At 50.7% G+C, this 18,470-nt stretch overlaps 1 protein-coding gene across 1 annotated transcript in view; it reads left to right on the forward strand.

Annotated features, from left to right (window-relative positions):
• Positions 1-8,240: 8,240 nt before the first annotated feature.
• Positions 8,241-18,470, forward strand: part of CACNG2 (calcium voltage-gated channel auxiliary subunit gamma 2) — a 111,679-nt gene continuing 101,449 nt past the window's right edge. Inside the window, exon 1 of the mRNA XM_014851203.3 lies at positions 8,241-9,287. Within this exon, the coding sequence (XP_014706689.1) occupies positions 9,077-9,287 (211 nt within the window). The 5' untranslated portion in view covers positions 8,241-9,076. The remainder of the gene's footprint in view (positions 9,288-18,470) is intronic.

The following is an 18,470-nucleotide window of genomic DNA, read 5'->3' on the forward strand; positions in this document are numbered from 1 at the left end:
CCTCCTCCGTGAAGCCTTCCCTGCCTGTCTCTTTCCATGCTGTGCTCCTGTCACCTCGTGGGCCTCCCTCTATCTCTCCACGTTCAGTCATCGGTTCCTGCCAATGACAGACTTGGTTTTGTTCATCTCTGCATCCATCGCTCAGAGCTTGGCACACAGTAGGCACTGTGCTTAATTCAAGGCTCTCCCCGACCCGGCCCACCTCACTTTCCAGCCTGATCGCTGCCGGTCTCTCCTGACACTTTGGCAAAACAGAATTACCTCCTGGAGGCGGGGACTAATCCAGTCTTGTCCCCTGAGCTGCCTTGAACGCATAGTAGGTACTCAACAAACTTTTGTTGAGTGAATGTTTCACATCCCTTATCTTGGACCTACTCTCCCCTCTGCCTGGGAAACCCTTCCGCGGCCTTCTCTGCTCCTTGTCCTCCACTGGTCCTTCAAGACCCAGCTCAGCAGTCACCAACTCCCAGAAGCCCTTGCGGAGCACCCAGGTGGCGTGACCTGCCCTGCACATGGTGCCTGCGTGCCTCCCTCCGCCCTCCGTCCACTGCATTGGGCTCCACTCCCCTGGTTGCTTCTGAGCAGGGACCACGTCTTTTTCATTTGTGTGTTTTATTCAGAGCACAGAGCCCCCAATAGGAGGCCAACATGTCGCTAATATTTATTTAGGGCTTACTGTGGAAGACGCACTGGAAGTAATTTTTATTTCATTTAATTATCAGGACAGCACCCTGAGGCAGGGGACGCTGCCCCATTTTCCAGACAGGCCAGCCGAGACTTGGGAGTGTTTGGTTGCTGGTCCGAGGCCACCCTGCTAGGAGGCATCAGAAGCGGGACCTGACCCCCAGCATCCCCGGCCTGCCTGTCGTCCAGCCCTGCCACCTCGGCAGTCCCTCCTTCTTGAGCCACCTGAAATCCACGTGGAGAGGAGTGTCTCCCCTTTCTTTCCTCCTTGTCACCTCTCCAGGTTCCACTTTTCCCAGGAACCTCTGAAGTGCCCCCATTCCTCTCAGAAACCTCCAGCATCTTCCCCCAAAGATACCCCTGGCTTCCCCATGCCGAGGTCCAGGCCAGCTCTCCCCGGCTGCTCCACCCAGGCTGCCCCCATCTCCTTCGTCCTCTTGCCTGCTGGAGCTTCTGCTTCTCTCCCTCCTGACCCGGGGGTTTTGCCGTGTAGTCCACACATATGTGGCACCTACTATGTGCCAGACACCGTAAAAGAGGCAAGAAATATAACAGTACCACAACCAGACCCCTACCCTTACACTATAAATCAGAAAATAAATGCAAATTGGAGGTGAGGGACACCGCTAAGGGTTAAAGAGAAAATTTAAGCAGGTAAAGAGTGAGTGATGATGGAGGAAAGGGTGGATGGGCTTTTGTATTGGGTGATCAGCTGAGAAGACAGCTGTGGGAACGACGGATAAAGCAGGTACTTGGAAATGAGCATCCCAGACTGTGATGCAAAGGCCCTGAGGTAGGTGTGGGGCCATGGGATCCAGGAATAGCAGGCTGATTTGGCTGGAGAAGAGGTGACTGAGGCTGGTGATACAGCACATTCAGGACCCATTCTCCGTCCACTCCCACACCTGCTCACCCAAGTGCACTGCCCTTGTCTCACTTCTCCATCCACCGCTGGATTCCTTCTCCCATAACAGTCACTGGAAATTGCCCTTTCTCCCTGCCTTTCTGCTCTTTAACATTCTGTTTCTTGCTTCTCCTCTGTGTCTTTGCATGTCCTCTTTATTTATTTTTTTACTCTGTAACTTTCTTATTAATTTTCTATTGTAATTTTCTTCACCATGGTTCAGTTCCTGGTGAAACCCCACCCCAGCCTGGTGGGGAGCATCTTTGGGGGCTTAGAGCTCTGACTGCAGGTGGAAGTCCTGGGTAGGAAAGGACTTCTCTGTGAGAATTCTTGTTACGGACACCTCTACACGTGGATGTTCAGCTTCTGGTTCTCCCCAGGCTCAGAACTACCCACACACCCATTTACGGGCTGGGCCAGCCCTGCCCCACTCTCCCAGCCCCCTGGGGCAGCAGACACTTGGGGCTCCCTGAGGCTTCCTCGGCAGCTCTCGGCACTGCAAGGAGCAAACTCTGCTGTGTCTCCCAGCGGCTCCTTTCCCCAGGGCCCAACAGCCCCATCTGGGCCTCCCTGCCACGAATGCTCCAGCATGGGGCTGAAGACCTATGTGGGCTGGAAGCCTCCGGGCATCCACAGTAGACCAGGTGTGGGGCCAAGAGAGCACAGCAGGCCCGGGAGCAGCAGCATGGGGAAGGCAGGCCCGTGCTGGCCTTCCCAAGTCTGATTCTGGTGCAGCCTCACCCTCATTGGCTCCCAGTCCTCCCATAGCATCTCGGGGCCACCTTCCCCTTCCCCACCCCCACCCCCACCTCCCAGGGGTCAAGGGCTTCTAGAGACCTGCTTCTCCTATTTTCCAGATGCTAATATCTGGTTCCCCTTGGTTCATCCCCACAACCATAACTTTATTCACTTAAAAGACATTCACTGAGCCCCTACAATATCCTGGGCACTTTACAGGCATTGGGGAGACCACAGTGAACAAGACAGATGTGGTCTGACATCCTGGGGGAGGCGGGTGGGTGGGGAGAGATTTCAGACAATAAACAAGAGAATGTCAAGTTGCAACAAGCACTGTGGTGAAAACAAAACAGGCCAGTGTCATACAGAGTTATTGTGTGACGAGCTATGCCTCTCTGGAGGTGACAGCTTGGCTAAGACCTGAATGGTCATCTAGGATCCAGGGTTCATAGAGGAAAGCATTCCAACAGCAAGAGCAAAGGACTTAAGCCAGGAACAAACCGGACACAGCTGAGGCTCAGAGAGGTTAAATCATAGCCTAAGGTCACACAGAGATTAAGCAGCAGGGCTGGGATTCAAACCAGTCCATCTGACTCCATGGCCTGTTCTCTTCCCACTTCACTGTTTCTGCCTGGGTAAGGGCCGTAGGACAGCGATGCCGACAGATGGCCCACCGCCCCGGGGACGGCAGTCTCCCTGATTCATCCTCATCAGTCCTGCCAACCCCGCTGAGGCTCCTCACACGGCTCAGGACCCCTCTGAGCTCGCCTCTGCCGCTCCTCTACTTGCATCGCCCTCCATCTTCCTTGACCAACTGTGACCTTTTCTCCAGGCCTCTGAAGGTGAGCTTGTCACCAAAGCAAAGCCTTCTGAGACCCTCCATGACAGAAGTAAAAGCTTCTTGCCTTGAACTTCCACAGCACATATCTTCATTTTGTTCGTTCATTCATTCATTCATCAAATATGTATTGTGGACCTACTATGTGCGAGACATTAACCAGTAATTCCAAAACACAGAGGGAAGTGCCACAAGAGGAGAAGGATGGGGACTGTGGGGGCACACGGCAGGGAGTGCCAGACACCCCGGATCTTCCTCAGGCTGGGTGACGCTGCCCTGGAATTAGCTGTCTGCTCACCAGCCTCCTTGATTCTGTATTTTAATCTCATCTTCATCCCTAGCACCTCAGCGTAATGCCTGGCACAGAGCAGACATGCATTTGGATTTTTATGTCAATAAAGTAAATTGGTTTTATAGAGTACCTACTATGTGCTAGCCACTGTTCTAAGTGCTGAAAATACAAGCGAACAGAGCAGACCCAAATCCTTGCCTTCGTGAGGCTTACATCCTAGAACATAGGGACTAGAATGCAATTGAGAGAATTATTTACATTCCTAGTTAATGAGTCAACATGCTGAGAAGAGACAGAACGGGAGCAAGGAGGAAAGAGGCAGTAAAATGCAGCAAAACTACGTTCACGACCAAAGCAGAATTCTCAGTCCGCCCCACTCCGCATGCTCCTCACATACGCCAACCTGCTTCTTCCTCGGAGTGGCCCATCTCAATGGACGCCAATATTCATCAATTCCCTCCCCACTACCCACCAAATACCTCCACTGCTTCCCATCCCCACGGCCACACGCTGGTCCAGGCCACCATCATCTCCTGCTCGGAGACCAGCAACAGCTGCCTTACTGCCTCCTGCCTCAAGGCTTGGTTTTCACATTCCCTATTCCACCAGCCTCCTCCAGGTTGCCTCTCATGCTTCACTCTCCTCTCCACAGCCTCCAGGCTCTTGGCCTAAACCATTTCCCATCATTGTCTTTAGAGCAGCCACACTTAGCGTGTTTTTCCCAAAACCGGCCAATCACCTTTTCCCATGTGCACACACTTCTCAACCTTTGCCTGTGCTGTGCCCTCGGCCTGGATTGCCCTTCCTCTTCTCTGCTCCCCTCCACTCACCCACCCCATCTTGGCCTACTTGACTCTTTCTCATTCGTGCATCTCATTCTAAATATCCTGTCGTCTTGGAGGAGGTCCCTCACCCCCCAGCTTGCGTTTGGTCTCCCTGCTCCACGGCCCCACAGCTCCCCTCACCGAACACTCTCCTCACCTCAGCGTGGCTCTTCCTTACCTGTCTGCTCCTCCCACTTCTCTTCAGGTCCTTGGAGGAAAGGACCATGTCTGTCCTGCTCAACATCCCCAGGAAGTAGCATGGTACCTGACACATAGTAGGTGGTCAATTTGTTGAACAAATAGATGAACAAATGAATGAGCTGTGGGACTTCTGGCTGGTAGAATTTGAAGCAATGGAAAATATTCAAATCTCTGTTGTGCCACTTAACTTGACACATGACTTTGGGAATTGACATATGACCTCTCTGAGCCTCGGTTTACTCACCCTTAGGATGGGTAGGAACATGCATTTGCAGGATTGTGTAAGAATCTGTGTGAAAATGCCTGGTACCTAGAAATTGCTCCCTAAGTGCTTGCCAAATCTATGGGTGAGACGTAACTAGTCTTAGTGTGACATCCTTGTTCAGAAAGCTCGTATCTTGAGTCAAGGCACAGAGATTAAGATATAGGCTCTTAAGCCCTGCTGCTGGACTAGACTCCTCACTCTGCCACTCACTAACTAGACAACCTCAGGCCAGACGCTCAAGCCATTATGTGGCTCTGTTTCCTCATCTGTAAAATGGGAATAATGATAGCACCAGCCTCATGGAATTGTAGGATTCAGCTTAGATCAGTGCCTGGCACAGTAGCTGTTGTCATTGCTATTAATGTGTAACAGTGGCAACCACATTGTCAGGCTTCTACCCGTGGTCCTCCTTGACAGATGAAGAGAGATTTCCAGAGAGGTTAAGTGACTGCCCAAGGTCAAACAGTGAGGAAATGGCAGCTTTGTGCTTCAGGGCCAAGTTTGCTGCACCCAAATCCCATGTTATTTCCACTCCATCAAAGAAAGAGCTCAAAATAGGCCTGTGGCATTTCAGCTAATTTCCTCTAAGCCCTTCCACGGAGCCAACTGCAGGCACACAGAGCTGCTCCCCTAAGGGCATCCATTCAGCAGCTGCTGAGGATGCGTCCTTGTGGATCTAAACCATCTAACGGGGCTGCACCAAGCCGGCTCTTTCCAGGTAGCCTTGCCTGGTCTACAGACGGGACCTAAGGAGTAGAGATAGCTTGGGGAGGGGAGTGGTCCATGAGTTCGATGGAAGAAGAAGCTGGAGACCAATCTGGACACCAAAGACGGGAGGAGAAGTGAGGGGAAAACCACTTTTAATGAATGCCTACTATGTGCCAGGCACTTCACCTTACACCACTTAATCCTGACTATAATCACTCAGCCACTGCTTCTCAAGCATGTCGTATGTATCAAGCACTGCACTAGGTCCAAAAGAGAAAATGATGAGCAAGACACAGCTATGGACCTCCAAGGGCTCACCGGTCAGTGAGAGATGACATGTGGCCACTAAAGCACTTCACACGGGATGATAGAGGCCTGAGCAGGGTGGCAGCAGTGAAAGGCAGGGAGTAGCTGAGAACAACTTCAGAAAGGAGGAGGCAGGCACCGACGTGCCCGTTTTACCTACGATGTGCCATTTTACACTCCCATTTTACAAAACTGAGGCTCTAGGAGGCTCTCGACCTGTTTGGAGTCATGCAGTTACCAAGTAGCAGAGTTAAGCTGTGCCCGCAGGCCTGTTCTGACTCCCAACATCTCTGTTCTCTCTGCGCTGGCAGCCTGAAGCTGTTACGTTTCCCCTCCCTCCTCTCCTTTTCTCAATGATTATCTGGCCAGAAGATTAATCAAATGCGGCTAAAGCCGCAGCCGCTGTCAGTGGCTAAGATGATAGCAGCTTCTGTGGACAGACAGAAGCTTCTGATCCTCTGTTACTGATTCTGTTTGAGCGAAAGATTCAGGAGTTGGTCTGAAAGGGGTCGGGGTGAGAAGGAGGCTCCCTCTCCAGCCTGAAGGGCTTTCTTGGGCAGGTCAAAGGCAGCCAAGGAGACGAGAGAAAGAGAGGGCGAAGCTCCTCAGGCCCCTGGGCCAGCACCCGAGTCTCTCTCCACTCCCCTCAAAAGGCCTAGCCCATCCAAGAGGCCTTCCTGCCTGCCCCTCACTTTTCCTCAAGGACAGAGCCAAGAAAATCACCGATCTGAACCACTGGCTAAGCTGGAAAAGCCCCCTGCCCAGTGGGATCAGCAGATCTGTCCCTCCTCCACGCTGGTTCTCATCCCCATCTTCACAGGACGAGAAGCCAAACTGGAGAAATCCTCAGTCTGCAAACTCAGCTCGTGCTATACTCCACAGCTACCTTAGCAGAGGTTGCTGAAATCTTGGTTCTGTTCTCCCAACACCAGGACCCTCTCCTAGGTGGCAGGAGCCGGGCAATTGCCCCTCTGTTCCAAGAAAGGAACTGAGAATGAGAGAAGGACGTTTTATACAGGATGGAGAAACAGGTATTTTTTCCACATCAAAAAGAAAGCACTGGACATACCCCAACTGTGAGCGAAGGGAAAGAAGTTAGGCAACACCAAGAAAGTCTATTTTTAATACAATCATCTTTTACAGACTCTTTGATAGTCACCAGATCACTGAGAAATCATCAAGCAAATGATCTCAAGACAAAAATGGAGGGAGAGAGAAGAAAGGATGGGATGACTGAGTTATGAAATGGAGCTATCTCTAACTCCCAACTGACCCATCAGACTCATACCTCTCTCTAGGCTCCTCCTCCCAAAAATTAAGAAACAGTGCACCTGCATCACCTCTCATGGGCTCTCACGCACTGACTGTGAAACCGATCAGAGAAAAACGTAACCAGCAGCAGCGGGAATCTGCTGGGCTTCTTTTTGCAGGGTTCACATTAGGGAAAAGTTACAGACATAGAAACAAGAGGTGACGCTGTAATTAACCCAGGATAACGATTCTTCTGAGGAAGAAGCGAGGGTTATGATGTGTTTGTGTGTTCACAGCAGGGAGATTTTTATCTCTTCGAATCTGGTTTATGAATGACATGGAAACTTAGAAGGATTCACATTTCACCCACTTCCCCTGCAAACATGCTTATCCTTGAGATGAAAATCATCACCCAAGCCCCAGCCACCAGTCACCTTTTCACCCATCCTTTTCCACGAATAATCTTTCCAAAATGTCTGCTCGTAGGAGCAAGAGTCGGAATTTCACGGAAAACTACAGAGAGACACGCACAGTTCGCTGCACACCCCGTTAGCCAGAGAGAGACAAAGAGACAGAGACGAGAGAGGAGCAACCAAAAGGAGACGCAGCTCGTGTGCCGGTAAAATAAAACGAATCCCCCCCAACAGCAAAGTGACAAGGATGATTTTAAAAAAAAACACGTAGAGACGGTGTTTGTAATTACCCATCCAGGTTATGTTTTCACAGCTTCCAGGCAGAGAAAAGGCCGGTTGAAGTTTTGTGCCCGTCTGATTGTGATGGGAGGATTGTATTTGAAGCTCTGGGCACGTAGAGATGGAATGAGAAGGAGGCTGAGCTGGAAGAAATACCAAGGGGGGGAGGGAGGGGGAGAGAGAGTGAGAGAGAGAGAGAGGGAGAGAGAGCGAGCTGTCTCTAGCTACGCCTTCCTCTAAGCTCCGGGAGCCCAGGAGAGCGCTCATTTTAGGATTTGGGAGAGGGGTAAAAAGAGGAGAGGCAGCCCCCGCTCTGCCCTGGCCTGGCTGCCCCCCGAGGCGAGGGAGGACTCCGGCCCGCGCCCCCCTCCTGGCGGGCCGCCCTGGGAGCCGGGGAGCGCGGAGCGGGCGGCGCGGGGAGCTGTCCAGTTCAGCACCACCCGGTAATGCAGTAGGTGGGAGCGCCTCCGCCGGGGCCGAGCCGGCAGCGAGTGGGGGGGCCCATCCTGCAGCAAGACGCCGGGCTCCCTCGTTTCCAGGAGCTTTGCAGATAGGGGGAGGGAAACCCGCCTCGATTCTCCGGGAGAAACCCCCTCCCTCCCCCACTTCGCCAACACTACCCCCGCCACCAACAACAATAACCGCCGCCGCTGCTCGTCCTGCCGCCGCCGCCGCCGCCGCCGCCGCCGCCGCGCCCGCCCTGCTGCTGCTGCTGCTGCCGCGCCGGGGCCAAACCATGGAAGGCGAGACCCCCGCACCTGTTCAGCTGAGATCAAGGGCTTACAGAATACTGGGAAGTCTGGTCTGAAACGAAAGCGCCCGTGACCCCCCCAAGGAAGAGAACTGGCGAAGCAAAGGATTTTCATGGCGCAGGCCGCAGAGCCGAGAACGAAGACCCAAGGTTGCATCTCGGCTTTTCCAATCTCTAACTGTCTAGGTCCCGACCATGAGAGATTGTGTTGAGAATGCGGCTCTTCCCTGGTTCACTGTGGAAGCCATCTCCAAATTAGCTATCACATATGGAAACTGGAGACCAGAATTTTAGGAAAAGAGATTAAGGCATCTCACTTGGGGGGGGTGGGGGGTGTCTTTTTATTTTTTCCTTTTTTTTTTTAAAGAAAAATCACTGCAACTGGAACAGTTTCTGATCTCAAAAGGCAAGCCTCTCTTCCCGTGTGATCTTTATAATTTACACTCTTTTCCGTGGGCTTTCTTACCTCCCTTTTTTTATATCTCTCCATATTCTCTATTCACACATATATCCATTATATTAGTAGAGGAATTATTTTTATTTTTTTGCTTTAGTACTCGCACCCTCACACACACTCTCCCGAGAACCAGAAGTCGGTTGGGTGTTTATATAATGAAGAATTATGGGGCTGTTTGATCGAGGTGTTCAAATGCTTTTAACCACCGTTGGTGCTTTCGCTGCCTTCAGTCTGATGACCATAGCTGTGGGAACCGACTATTGGCTCTACTCCAGAGGGGTTTGCAAGACCAAAAGTGTCAGTGAGAATGAAACCAGCAAAAAGAACGAGGAAGTTATGACCCATTCTGGATTATGGAGAACCTGCTGCCTAGAAGGTATTTGAATTCCCATCTCCTCCCCCTCTCCACCCCACCCCTCCCCTTCTCACTCCCCCTCCCCACCCTCCTCCAGATAAGTCCCCTTTACATTCCACCATTTTCTTACTTCACTCCTGCCACCGCAGACCAAGGTTGGTTGGGTTAGTTTCAGAGGAAAGAAAATCAATAAGCCAAAACCATACTCAACTTTCAAGCCTCCAACCCCCTTCCCCCAAACCTCTTCATTGGAATAATCTGTGGTGTGATGAAAACAACAAGAGCTTGTCTTTAAAAGTCAAATGTGTTCTGCCTGCTTTGGAATCATTAGGATTTGCCAATTACCATCGAGGAGGGGGCAGAATATTCGCCTCTCTCAACACGGTTCCTCTGTTTGTAATGAACAATTCAAAAATTCTCTTCCTTTCCCCCTCCTCCTCCTCTTACTTCCCAAAAGTCTCTGACACATCGTCTGCAAATCTCCTTTTAAAACAAAAAAAAAAATCCAAAAACTGTTGTTTCTAAGAATCCTTATTTGGTAAATCCTAATTATTCCAGGATCTCAAGCTGAGTTCAAGAGCATTTCGTAATGTCTGTGAGCCACACATATCGTTCGAGGCGACTGGCTGCGTGTGTGTATGTGTATTTTAACGTTTACAAAGTCTAAAAATACATACGTCTCTCACAGGAAACAAGCCCAAGTTCTAATAAACAGCGATTCACTTGCAGGTTAGGCTGAGAACCGGTTCACTTCCACACGGAGTGACATGTCTGTTCTCCAGAAGCGAGTAGAGTCAACACTGCATCCAGCTCGACAATCAGACATTGTGCAGGGAGGCTGGGAGGGAGGCGAGGGCATGGGGAGGTTGAGGGGGGAAGAGGGGAGCAGTGGGGCAGGGGTGTCAGCTGTTTGCCATCTTGCACGGTCATTGGGACATGTGTGCCTGTGCATGTGCTGTGGGCAAAGAGGTCCCCACGGCGTCAAGGCTGGGAGATCAGGGCACGGATGAAGGCATGTGCTTCTGAGACATTAACAAGCACAGAAAAAAACTCCTGCAGGCCATACAACCTGCATTTAGGAACAGACTTTAATGTGAGGGGCTGCGTTTGAACGGCTCTATGTGTCTGTGTGTACAAGCTGCGGCCACCCATAGAAAGACCTGCACAGAGAGATACATGTTTCTGTATGGAGAGAAATGCTTATGTGCTTTGCTTCTGATCTGAACCAATACTGGAGGCCGTTTGAGGCGGCGTCAAGAAGCGGGGACTGCAGGATTGTTTGTTAAGCTCAACATGGGATGGTGATGCAGGGGAGCGGAAGCCAGGCAATGGGGGAGAAGAGAGGGAAACCGGACGGGAGACAGAGAAACTGATGTGGCCCAAGGGTCTAACCCAGAGTGAGCAAAAGCCGCTCTTTGGGAAATGCTTATGTCTGGGGAAAAAGCACCAATTCTGTGCCCCACTCCCAACACTCTTGGTGCAAACGGTTGAGTGATGGCTGAACATGTTTTGAATAGCTAAGTGACTTCATTGAGCGATGGTCTATTTGACGCATACTGCATTTGGTGCTCTTTCTCAATCCAAACCGCTGCCTTGAACATAGTCTGCAGAGGAGCCCTATGCTGAATACTATATGCTCTTCCCCAGCCGGAAAACCAATATCGGGAAATGAATAGGAACTGTTTTCAACACGCCCTCCTTAAAAAAAAGGAAGAGCCTTTCATGCGGCTAGTCATTAACAGCGGAATGACTTCCATTTAATTAAACATTTATGGCAGACTTTTATTCTAAAAAAGAAGAAAAGCAAAGTGAATGAAGGTTGCTTCAGGGGATGATCTTGGTAGCAATTTGCCTTCCTTGGATGTTAGTTAGATGGATGGAGGTATGCAGCCAAGAGATTAGAGGAAGAATGGAAGATTATTTTAGGATAAATAGACCCAGAAATGTGTGAGTTGATATAAATATACTTTCTTATCAGGATTTCATTTGCAAATTCCTAATACCGTGGTCTTTTAAACATTTTTATAATTCCCAGAAGGCAACAGAACTAGAGGTAGTTTTGGATCGCTTGTGCATTAAAAGGCTTAAGTATGTTCATTAAAATCCCATCTGTTTGGTGTCCACATCCCCAAGTGGGCTGCCCACCCCCTTTAACTTTCTCTCTAAGCTGAACTCCCCCCCCTCCATCACCTCTGAACAGGTTAGAATCGCAACACTTCCCAAGGATCCTGTGATGCACCCAGGAGGCAGGAGTTGTGGATTCAGCCCCTGTCCCGGGGTATGGGGCCTCCAGGCAATAAGAGGAGGGCCAATCCAGGCTCCCTGCAGGATCGCTATTCCTTTTCCACTTGTAGCCAAGGCCCAGGCAGGAAGGGTGGGTGCTCAGGGCCCTGTTCAACCTGGCCTATAATTTCCAAAGCCTCTGTCCAGATGGGGCTTTGCAGGCCTGGGACCCCCTTCAGAAGTTGGACCTTGGCCACTTAGAAAGTGGTTTGAAGACTTTAAGCCATTTATTTTCAAAGACTGCAACGATGTCCAAAGATCGTCAGTGCACTTGTTTCCAAAGGTTGGCACAGATGGTTCTTGTGGGGCATTCATGTGCTTGCTTTTTTGAGCATTCGAAATAGGGTCAGCCTTCATGGGAATCAACTCGTCAGTGCTTCAAATTCCCCCAACCTATGTTTTTTGTGAGAAAGTGGGCTTTCAAAAAAGATCCCCCCACCACCTCTTTACTGTGTTTCCTGCCCCTACCCGAGAAGTGGTGAGCAGGTTTCAAATCTTCTCCCCGAGATGCTGTTAACGACTCCAGATGAAAAACAGCCCTGTCTGCTCCGGCTCCCTTGATCTCTTGGCTTCATTGGGGCTTTTCGTCTCCCGAGATGACTTTTCTCGTTCACTTCTTGATGAAAATATGAATCAGAAAATATTCCCTTCTTCTGTTGCTCCTTTTGAAATGAATTAATCTGCTGAAGAATGAGACGGCACAGGACCACCTGTTAGGGGTAGAGACAGTGGGAGGGGGAGAGGAATCAAGAGGAAACCACAGCCTGTATTTTTTTTCCCATTGCAGCGTAAATAACAGCAGTGTCTCTGCATGTGAACTTGAGACCCCTAGCAGACTGGTGTCCTTGGTGGGGTAGAGGGGGTGGGGGGCGGTCTGCACGTGGATGCAGGTAGGTCGAGGGTGACAGAAGTTCTTGAACTTCTCAAGAAAGCTGTGTTAAGACCCTCCGAATGGAGTGATGAATTGGCCCTTTCAGGGAAGAGTTCAATAAAACCTACACCAGGACACTAAAACAGCTTGTTCCGAGCGAGGTGTCTCTGAGCTGCGAGGTGGCTTGCTGCTCAGGATGTTAACCTCTGTTGTCACCAAAAGGAATCGTTGTCTCCAGGGGCAGCAAGAAACTCACTCTTTGTGTTTATTCTCTTCTGTGCCTTCCTCCCCTCTGCCCGGGCTCCACATCTCCCCCAGAGGATTTCCAACCCTGCAGAGGAGGAGCCAGCCACCGCCGTACAACGTGGTCTGTGGCTGAAGCGCGCCCTCCACGGTTTTTTCTCACTCTTTTCCTTGTTGGGAGGCAGAGCAGAAGTCTGTCTTTCTGTCCAGGCTATTCTGCTGACTTTCAGAGCTCCTCCTCCATCCATGGCTTCTCCTGTCTTCCCCTCCACGTGGTGCTCGCTCACGATGGCTCTGCCATCCGTTCTGCGTCCCTGCTCTCTTTGGGCAAGAAGTGCCTCACCTTGCCTGAACGGTCTTTTCCAAGTTCATGACCACCTAGCCTTTGCTTGGCCTGCAAGGTAGCGAGTCCTCCATGCTGGGCGTAGCCGTGGATCTCTTGTTCTGTGGGAAGAAAGTATATGTCTTTTGTTTTAGGAAAACCCACTGCCTTTCCCAAACTCTCTTGCCTTAAAGTGTGGATGAGCTGAGTGTGGAAGTTACCAATGGGCCTTCACTGCGTACATATGGCCCTATAACTCCCAAGATCATTTGACTGTCTAGGTACTTTGCATACAGTAGGTGCATAAAAATATTTATCAGTGGATCGATTCAGAAATTCTTTTTTTTTAAAGATTTTTTTATTTTTCCTTTTTCTCCCAAAGCCCCCTGGTACATAGTTGTGTATTTTTAGTTGTGGGTCCTTCTAGTTGTGGCACGTGGGATGCCACCTCAGTGTGGCCTGATGAGCGGTGCCATGTCCACACCCAGGATCCAAACCGGTGAAACCCTGGGCTGCGGAAGCAGAGCAAGTGAACTTAACCATTCAGCCACGGGGTCGGCCCCTGATTCAGAAATTCTTAGCATTACTGAAATTAATTCAAACATCATAAGGACATGTGACAGTCAAGCAATCGAGACAGAGAGAAGGAGTAAGGAAGGCAGGATGATTTGTTCATTCTTCCTGGAGCTTTTTTTTTGAAAGAGTAATAATGAGTCATGAATTCATTATTATAAAATAAGACAGTTCAAAAGGAGCCTGTCATTGGGGTGGTACAGCTCCTTATTGGCTAACGAGAAGTTATCAGTACATCCAGCCTCTACAGGGAAGGAAAAAATAACCAATTGATTTTCTTCTCTTTTCTGCTTTTAAAGCATACCAAAGTCCAGTTTGATCTTAATATTCACCGGATTCGATATTTGGGTGGAGAGCAGGCCTTATGGACCATCCGTATTTAGTTTCCCCAGAAGCTTCTATTCTTTACCAAAACTCCCCAACCAATTCCCAGGACCTGAGATTTCCCCAAGGTGTTGGGTTCCGATCAGCAATTTTCCACACCCCCACGCCCCATATTCCTAACCCTTCTTGCCTTGTAGGGCAAAGCTGACTCCTTTACTGACAAACCAACTCTCAGCCCATTCGCACCACCCTCCCCGCCCCGCCTCCCTTTACAGGTGACCAGAATGGGGCACATGATGTGACGCCATACACCAAGGCCGCATGGGCAGAGAGTGGCAGAGCCAGCACTTGTATCCAGGCCTCTCCTTTCCGCCCTGCAGGCCTCCAGAGGGCTCTGTGCATCGACCCTGGCCTACTGCGGCCCTGTGCCCATAGTCACTGCCACCTCTGAATTCCATTCTTGTTTGTGTCCCATTGAGTGTCCCCCTACTGAGTGCCCAGCCTGACACGTCAGGAAACCGAGTTCTGACCCACGTGACTCCCCTGACATACCACTCCCCCTGCTGCTCTGCGCTGGGTAGGTAACAGCTCCCCCGTAACCCCCTCACTCCGATGAGGCTGAGGGAATGCCATGCTGACCATCAGGCCAGACCCACCATGGGCCTCTTTGGTTTTGCCCTTTCATTCTGGAAGTGTCCTCAATGTAAACTCTCCACTGGTTTTATGTTTATAAGCATTTTTCAGAAAATAGCAAATTTACGTCCCTTGTAAGTCATGGAAGTTTTCAGATGAAGCTTTGTAGTGTTGAAGGAATTTTGCAGCCACACAGACCTGCGTCCACACCGTGAACTGCAGCCTTATGAGCTGCGTGATGTGGGGCAAGTTATGTAAGCTTGCCAGGCCTCAGTTTCCCTTTCTGTAAAAAGGAGGTACCATAGCCCTCTCACTGGGTGGTTGCTGGTTTAGGGGTTAAAGGTATGGACGTCTGTCGACCGCTTTCTTCCACCACCTTGTTTGCAACTTCAACCAACAGCCCCGACCCCTGACCCTCGTACACCCTCCCAGTCCTCTTTCAGTTCTTTACAGAGTGCTTACCACCTTCTAGCACGCTACGTCATTGACTCATGACACTCGTTGTCTGTCTCCGCCACTGGACTGTCCGCTCCATGAGGGCGGGCGTTTTTGTCTCTTCTGCTCATTGCTGTAGCCACAGCAATTATGACCGTGCAAGACTTCAACCCACCTTTGCTGGTGAATGAGAGAACAGCCCCTGCCTGCCACAGCGTGGGCCTTCAGAAGTGGTGGTCCCTTCATATCCTTGAAGGACTATTCTTTAAATTATGTACAGTGAGCCGTGGGGGCAAAGGCATCATTTTTTTTTTTTTTGTCATTCCAAAAAATAATGAACTCAACACAGAGGGGAGAGAGAGAGAAGAGGGAGGAAAGGAAGGAGCGAGAGAGAGAGAAAGAGAGAGGTTTGACACATAAGGGACAATAATAAAGAAAGATAATAAAAAAAGATGCTTGGAGAGAAAATAAACTCCTGAGAAGGAAGTGCTGGACAGCGAATGTCCTCTAAATAGATCCTGACCACACTTTCGTCCCTCCACAGCATCCAGAGCGTCTGTCACAGAGATCCTGGGCACAGCTTCCCATGAGCGTTCGCTTCCAGGTTGGGGTGGGGGGTGGGAGGCGGCGGGGAACATCCGGACAGATAAGGCAAGAGATTTTTAAGTTGTTCAAAATTCAATGGCTCCTTTTAGCCACGAATATAAGTATTTTGGCCCCCCAAAAAATATTCAAATGAAACAGGCATTTTAAGATTCCAGCTTCGTTTACAGATTGGGCGATGCCTTCACTCCTGTATTTCGTCTGTTAAATCTTTGATAAGCCCCTGCAAAGGGCCAGGTGCTGGGGTCACAACGGGAAGTAACTCTCTTCAGGGTCACTGCCCTCAGGGTCCTTAGAGCCAAGTGGGAGAGACAGACCCTAATTCAAAGGGTCTCCCCAGTATATATGAATGACAACTGTGATAAGGGCTCTCAAGAGGAGTGGCATGGGACTGTGTGTTCATAATATTGAGATTGTGCCTAATCAGAGAAGACATCCCTGAGGAGGTGAGATGTAAATGGGTTTCTGAAGGATGAGTAGGAGTTAACTGGGCGAAGAGAGGACGAAAGAACATTCCAGGTCAGAAGGTAGCAAGTTCAGAGATCAGCAAGGAAGAGAATGAGACAAGAACTGAGAGGAGGCCAGGGTGGCTGGAGAACCAAGGTGGAGGGGGTATGTAGCGGGGATATGATGCTGGATGGAGTCGGGGGAGGGGGGTGAGGCAGAGTAGTTAGGACCCAAAGGTGTGGGGCCTTGTTAGTCTTGTTAAAGAGCTCTTTGACTTCTGGCTTCTTGCTCATAAGCTGTGTGACCTTGAGCTAGTTAATTCTATCTCTGTGCCTCGTTGTGCCATCTACTTCATAGAGAAGGTGATGCCTGCCCTCAGGTTGTGTGAGGGTTAGACCACTGTTCCCTCCTGTCCTTTGTCATGCTCCTCTCGCTTCCACGCAGATCTGATTGCAGTGGTTTCTTTGGCTCCAAAACTTCTCACGACAGGCAGAGAAAGGAGGAAATTGACTGATTCAACTCCAAGCCACAAAATTCAATATATACTCAGTGGAGGTGTTAACGGCGGGTGCCAATCGAGGGCTGAACGTAGGGAGGAAGGGGTGACCAAGCTCCCCTCCACCTCAAGGACCCTCCAGGGGAGTCCCAGCAGGGGGTCCCAAAGAACAGGCAGCTTACAAAACAGCTCCACTTCATCCAGACGTCCGACAAAGCCTGCTGCCACCTCTCCTTATCACCCCCAACAGATTCAGGGATCCCTGGTGTCTCCTACAATCAGTTAGGATCACGGAGGATTTGCACTGGAATTTGAATGAGGCTCAATTATATCCTCCAGACTTTTTGAAAATCGGAATGAGAGAAGAGAGAGGTTAGCTGTGCTCCCAAGGCCAAGAAATGCATGTCACCTGTTGTGGGGTTGTTGGGGAGCTTCTGTGACCTGGCCAGCGTCCTGGGCCTTCCTCCCCCGTATATAAAGGGCCCCTTCTCCCAGTTCCATCTGCCCTCAGCTCTAAGGCACCATCCACTATAAAAGGAACAATCTACTTAGAGAGCTTTTGGGAGGAAGGGAACAAATTTAATGTCCCCATCAATTGTAAAACACATTCTAATTTCAGAAACCTTGAAACTTAAAATGCGTGCCTTAGAGTCAAAGGAAGATGGGGAGGCATGTCGCAGGCAGAGTGAAATGAGGCCGGGCACTGGGAGAGCCCGGGGGTTTCTGCAACGAGCAGCTGGGGCCTGTCCCAGGACTCAGGAAGCAGCAGAGGGGAGGAGAACATGGTCTCCCCAGCATCTTTCTTGACAAGGGAAAGGGCGGTAGTTGATCTCTGTTCAACAGCTGATCCCTGAGTGCTCGCCAGGTACTGTGTGGGAGAGCATGGCAGAGTCAAAGGCTCTGTCTCTTCCCTTGAGGAACTCCTAGTCTGGTAGAGAAGACACACCAGTGAACAGACGATGATGGCAGGACAGCAGGAAACCTAAGCAGAGGGGATTGTGGGAGCACAGAGACTGGGGAGGAGGAGACGCCAGGGGAGACTGGGTTTTGAAGGATGCATAGGAGCGAGCAAGCTAGGGAGAGGAAGAACACTTCAGATAGAAGGAACAGCATGTACAGAAGCACAGATGTCCATGAGGCCACGCCAATGGTCTAATGTGTCTGGAAGGTAGGAGGCAGGGAGGGGTGAGGCTGGGCGGCAGTGGAGACAGGATCCCAAAGGGACAGAAATGGCCCCCAGAGCAGCACGTGCTTCAGCACGGAAGGAAAGGGCTGCCCAGAAAGGTGGCAAGCAAGGAGGCGTCAAGCCCGGCTTTGCCCATGAGTGAGATCACTGGGTGTTGAAGCCCTAATGGAGGGCATCTGGGATGGGTCAGAGCTGGTGACACGTACTAGGAAGGGGCGAGGCCCGAGGAGGAGGTCTTTGCAGTAACCAGGGGACTTGCACTAAGGCAGTTGCAGTGAACAGAGAATAAAGGGCAGCAGGGAGAAGATTATAAGCGATATGCGTTAGAGATGCATCAAGGTCCTCCCTTCTCTTCTCACATTCCGGTACCACAAGCCTGTAGTGAACACTTGCTCAGCACTGGGCCCTGGGGTTACAAAGACGCAGAACATCTCTGCTCCAATGTCACCCTCCCCAGGAGCCTTCCCGACCGCCCCATCTGAAGCCGCCCCCAGCCCTGCCACCCTCTTTTATTTTCCTTCTTTGACCTGGTCACATGGGCTTTCTTTCTTTTTGGCATTGCCTTGCTTGTGATCTGTGTCCCCTATAAGACCATGGCCTCCATGAGGGTAGGCACCGTGTCTGCCTCGGCACAGAGAGAGCTTAGGAGCCACCCAGCAAATGAATGACTGAGGACACGGTGCCTGCCTTCAAGGAGCCCCGCTCTCAGGAGGGAGATGGGCTTTTCAACGAGAACACCCAGCCTGCTCGTGTCCGTCTTTTCTCATGGGCCTGGCTGCAGCCACGTT

This window comes from Equus asinus, chromosome 4, assembly GCF_041296235.1.
Source record: "Equus asinus isolate D_3611 breed Donkey chromosome 4, EquAss-T2T_v2, whole genome shotgun sequence".
Taxonomy (NCBI): domain Eukaryota; kingdom Metazoa; phylum Chordata; class Mammalia; order Perissodactyla; family Equidae; genus Equus; species Equus asinus.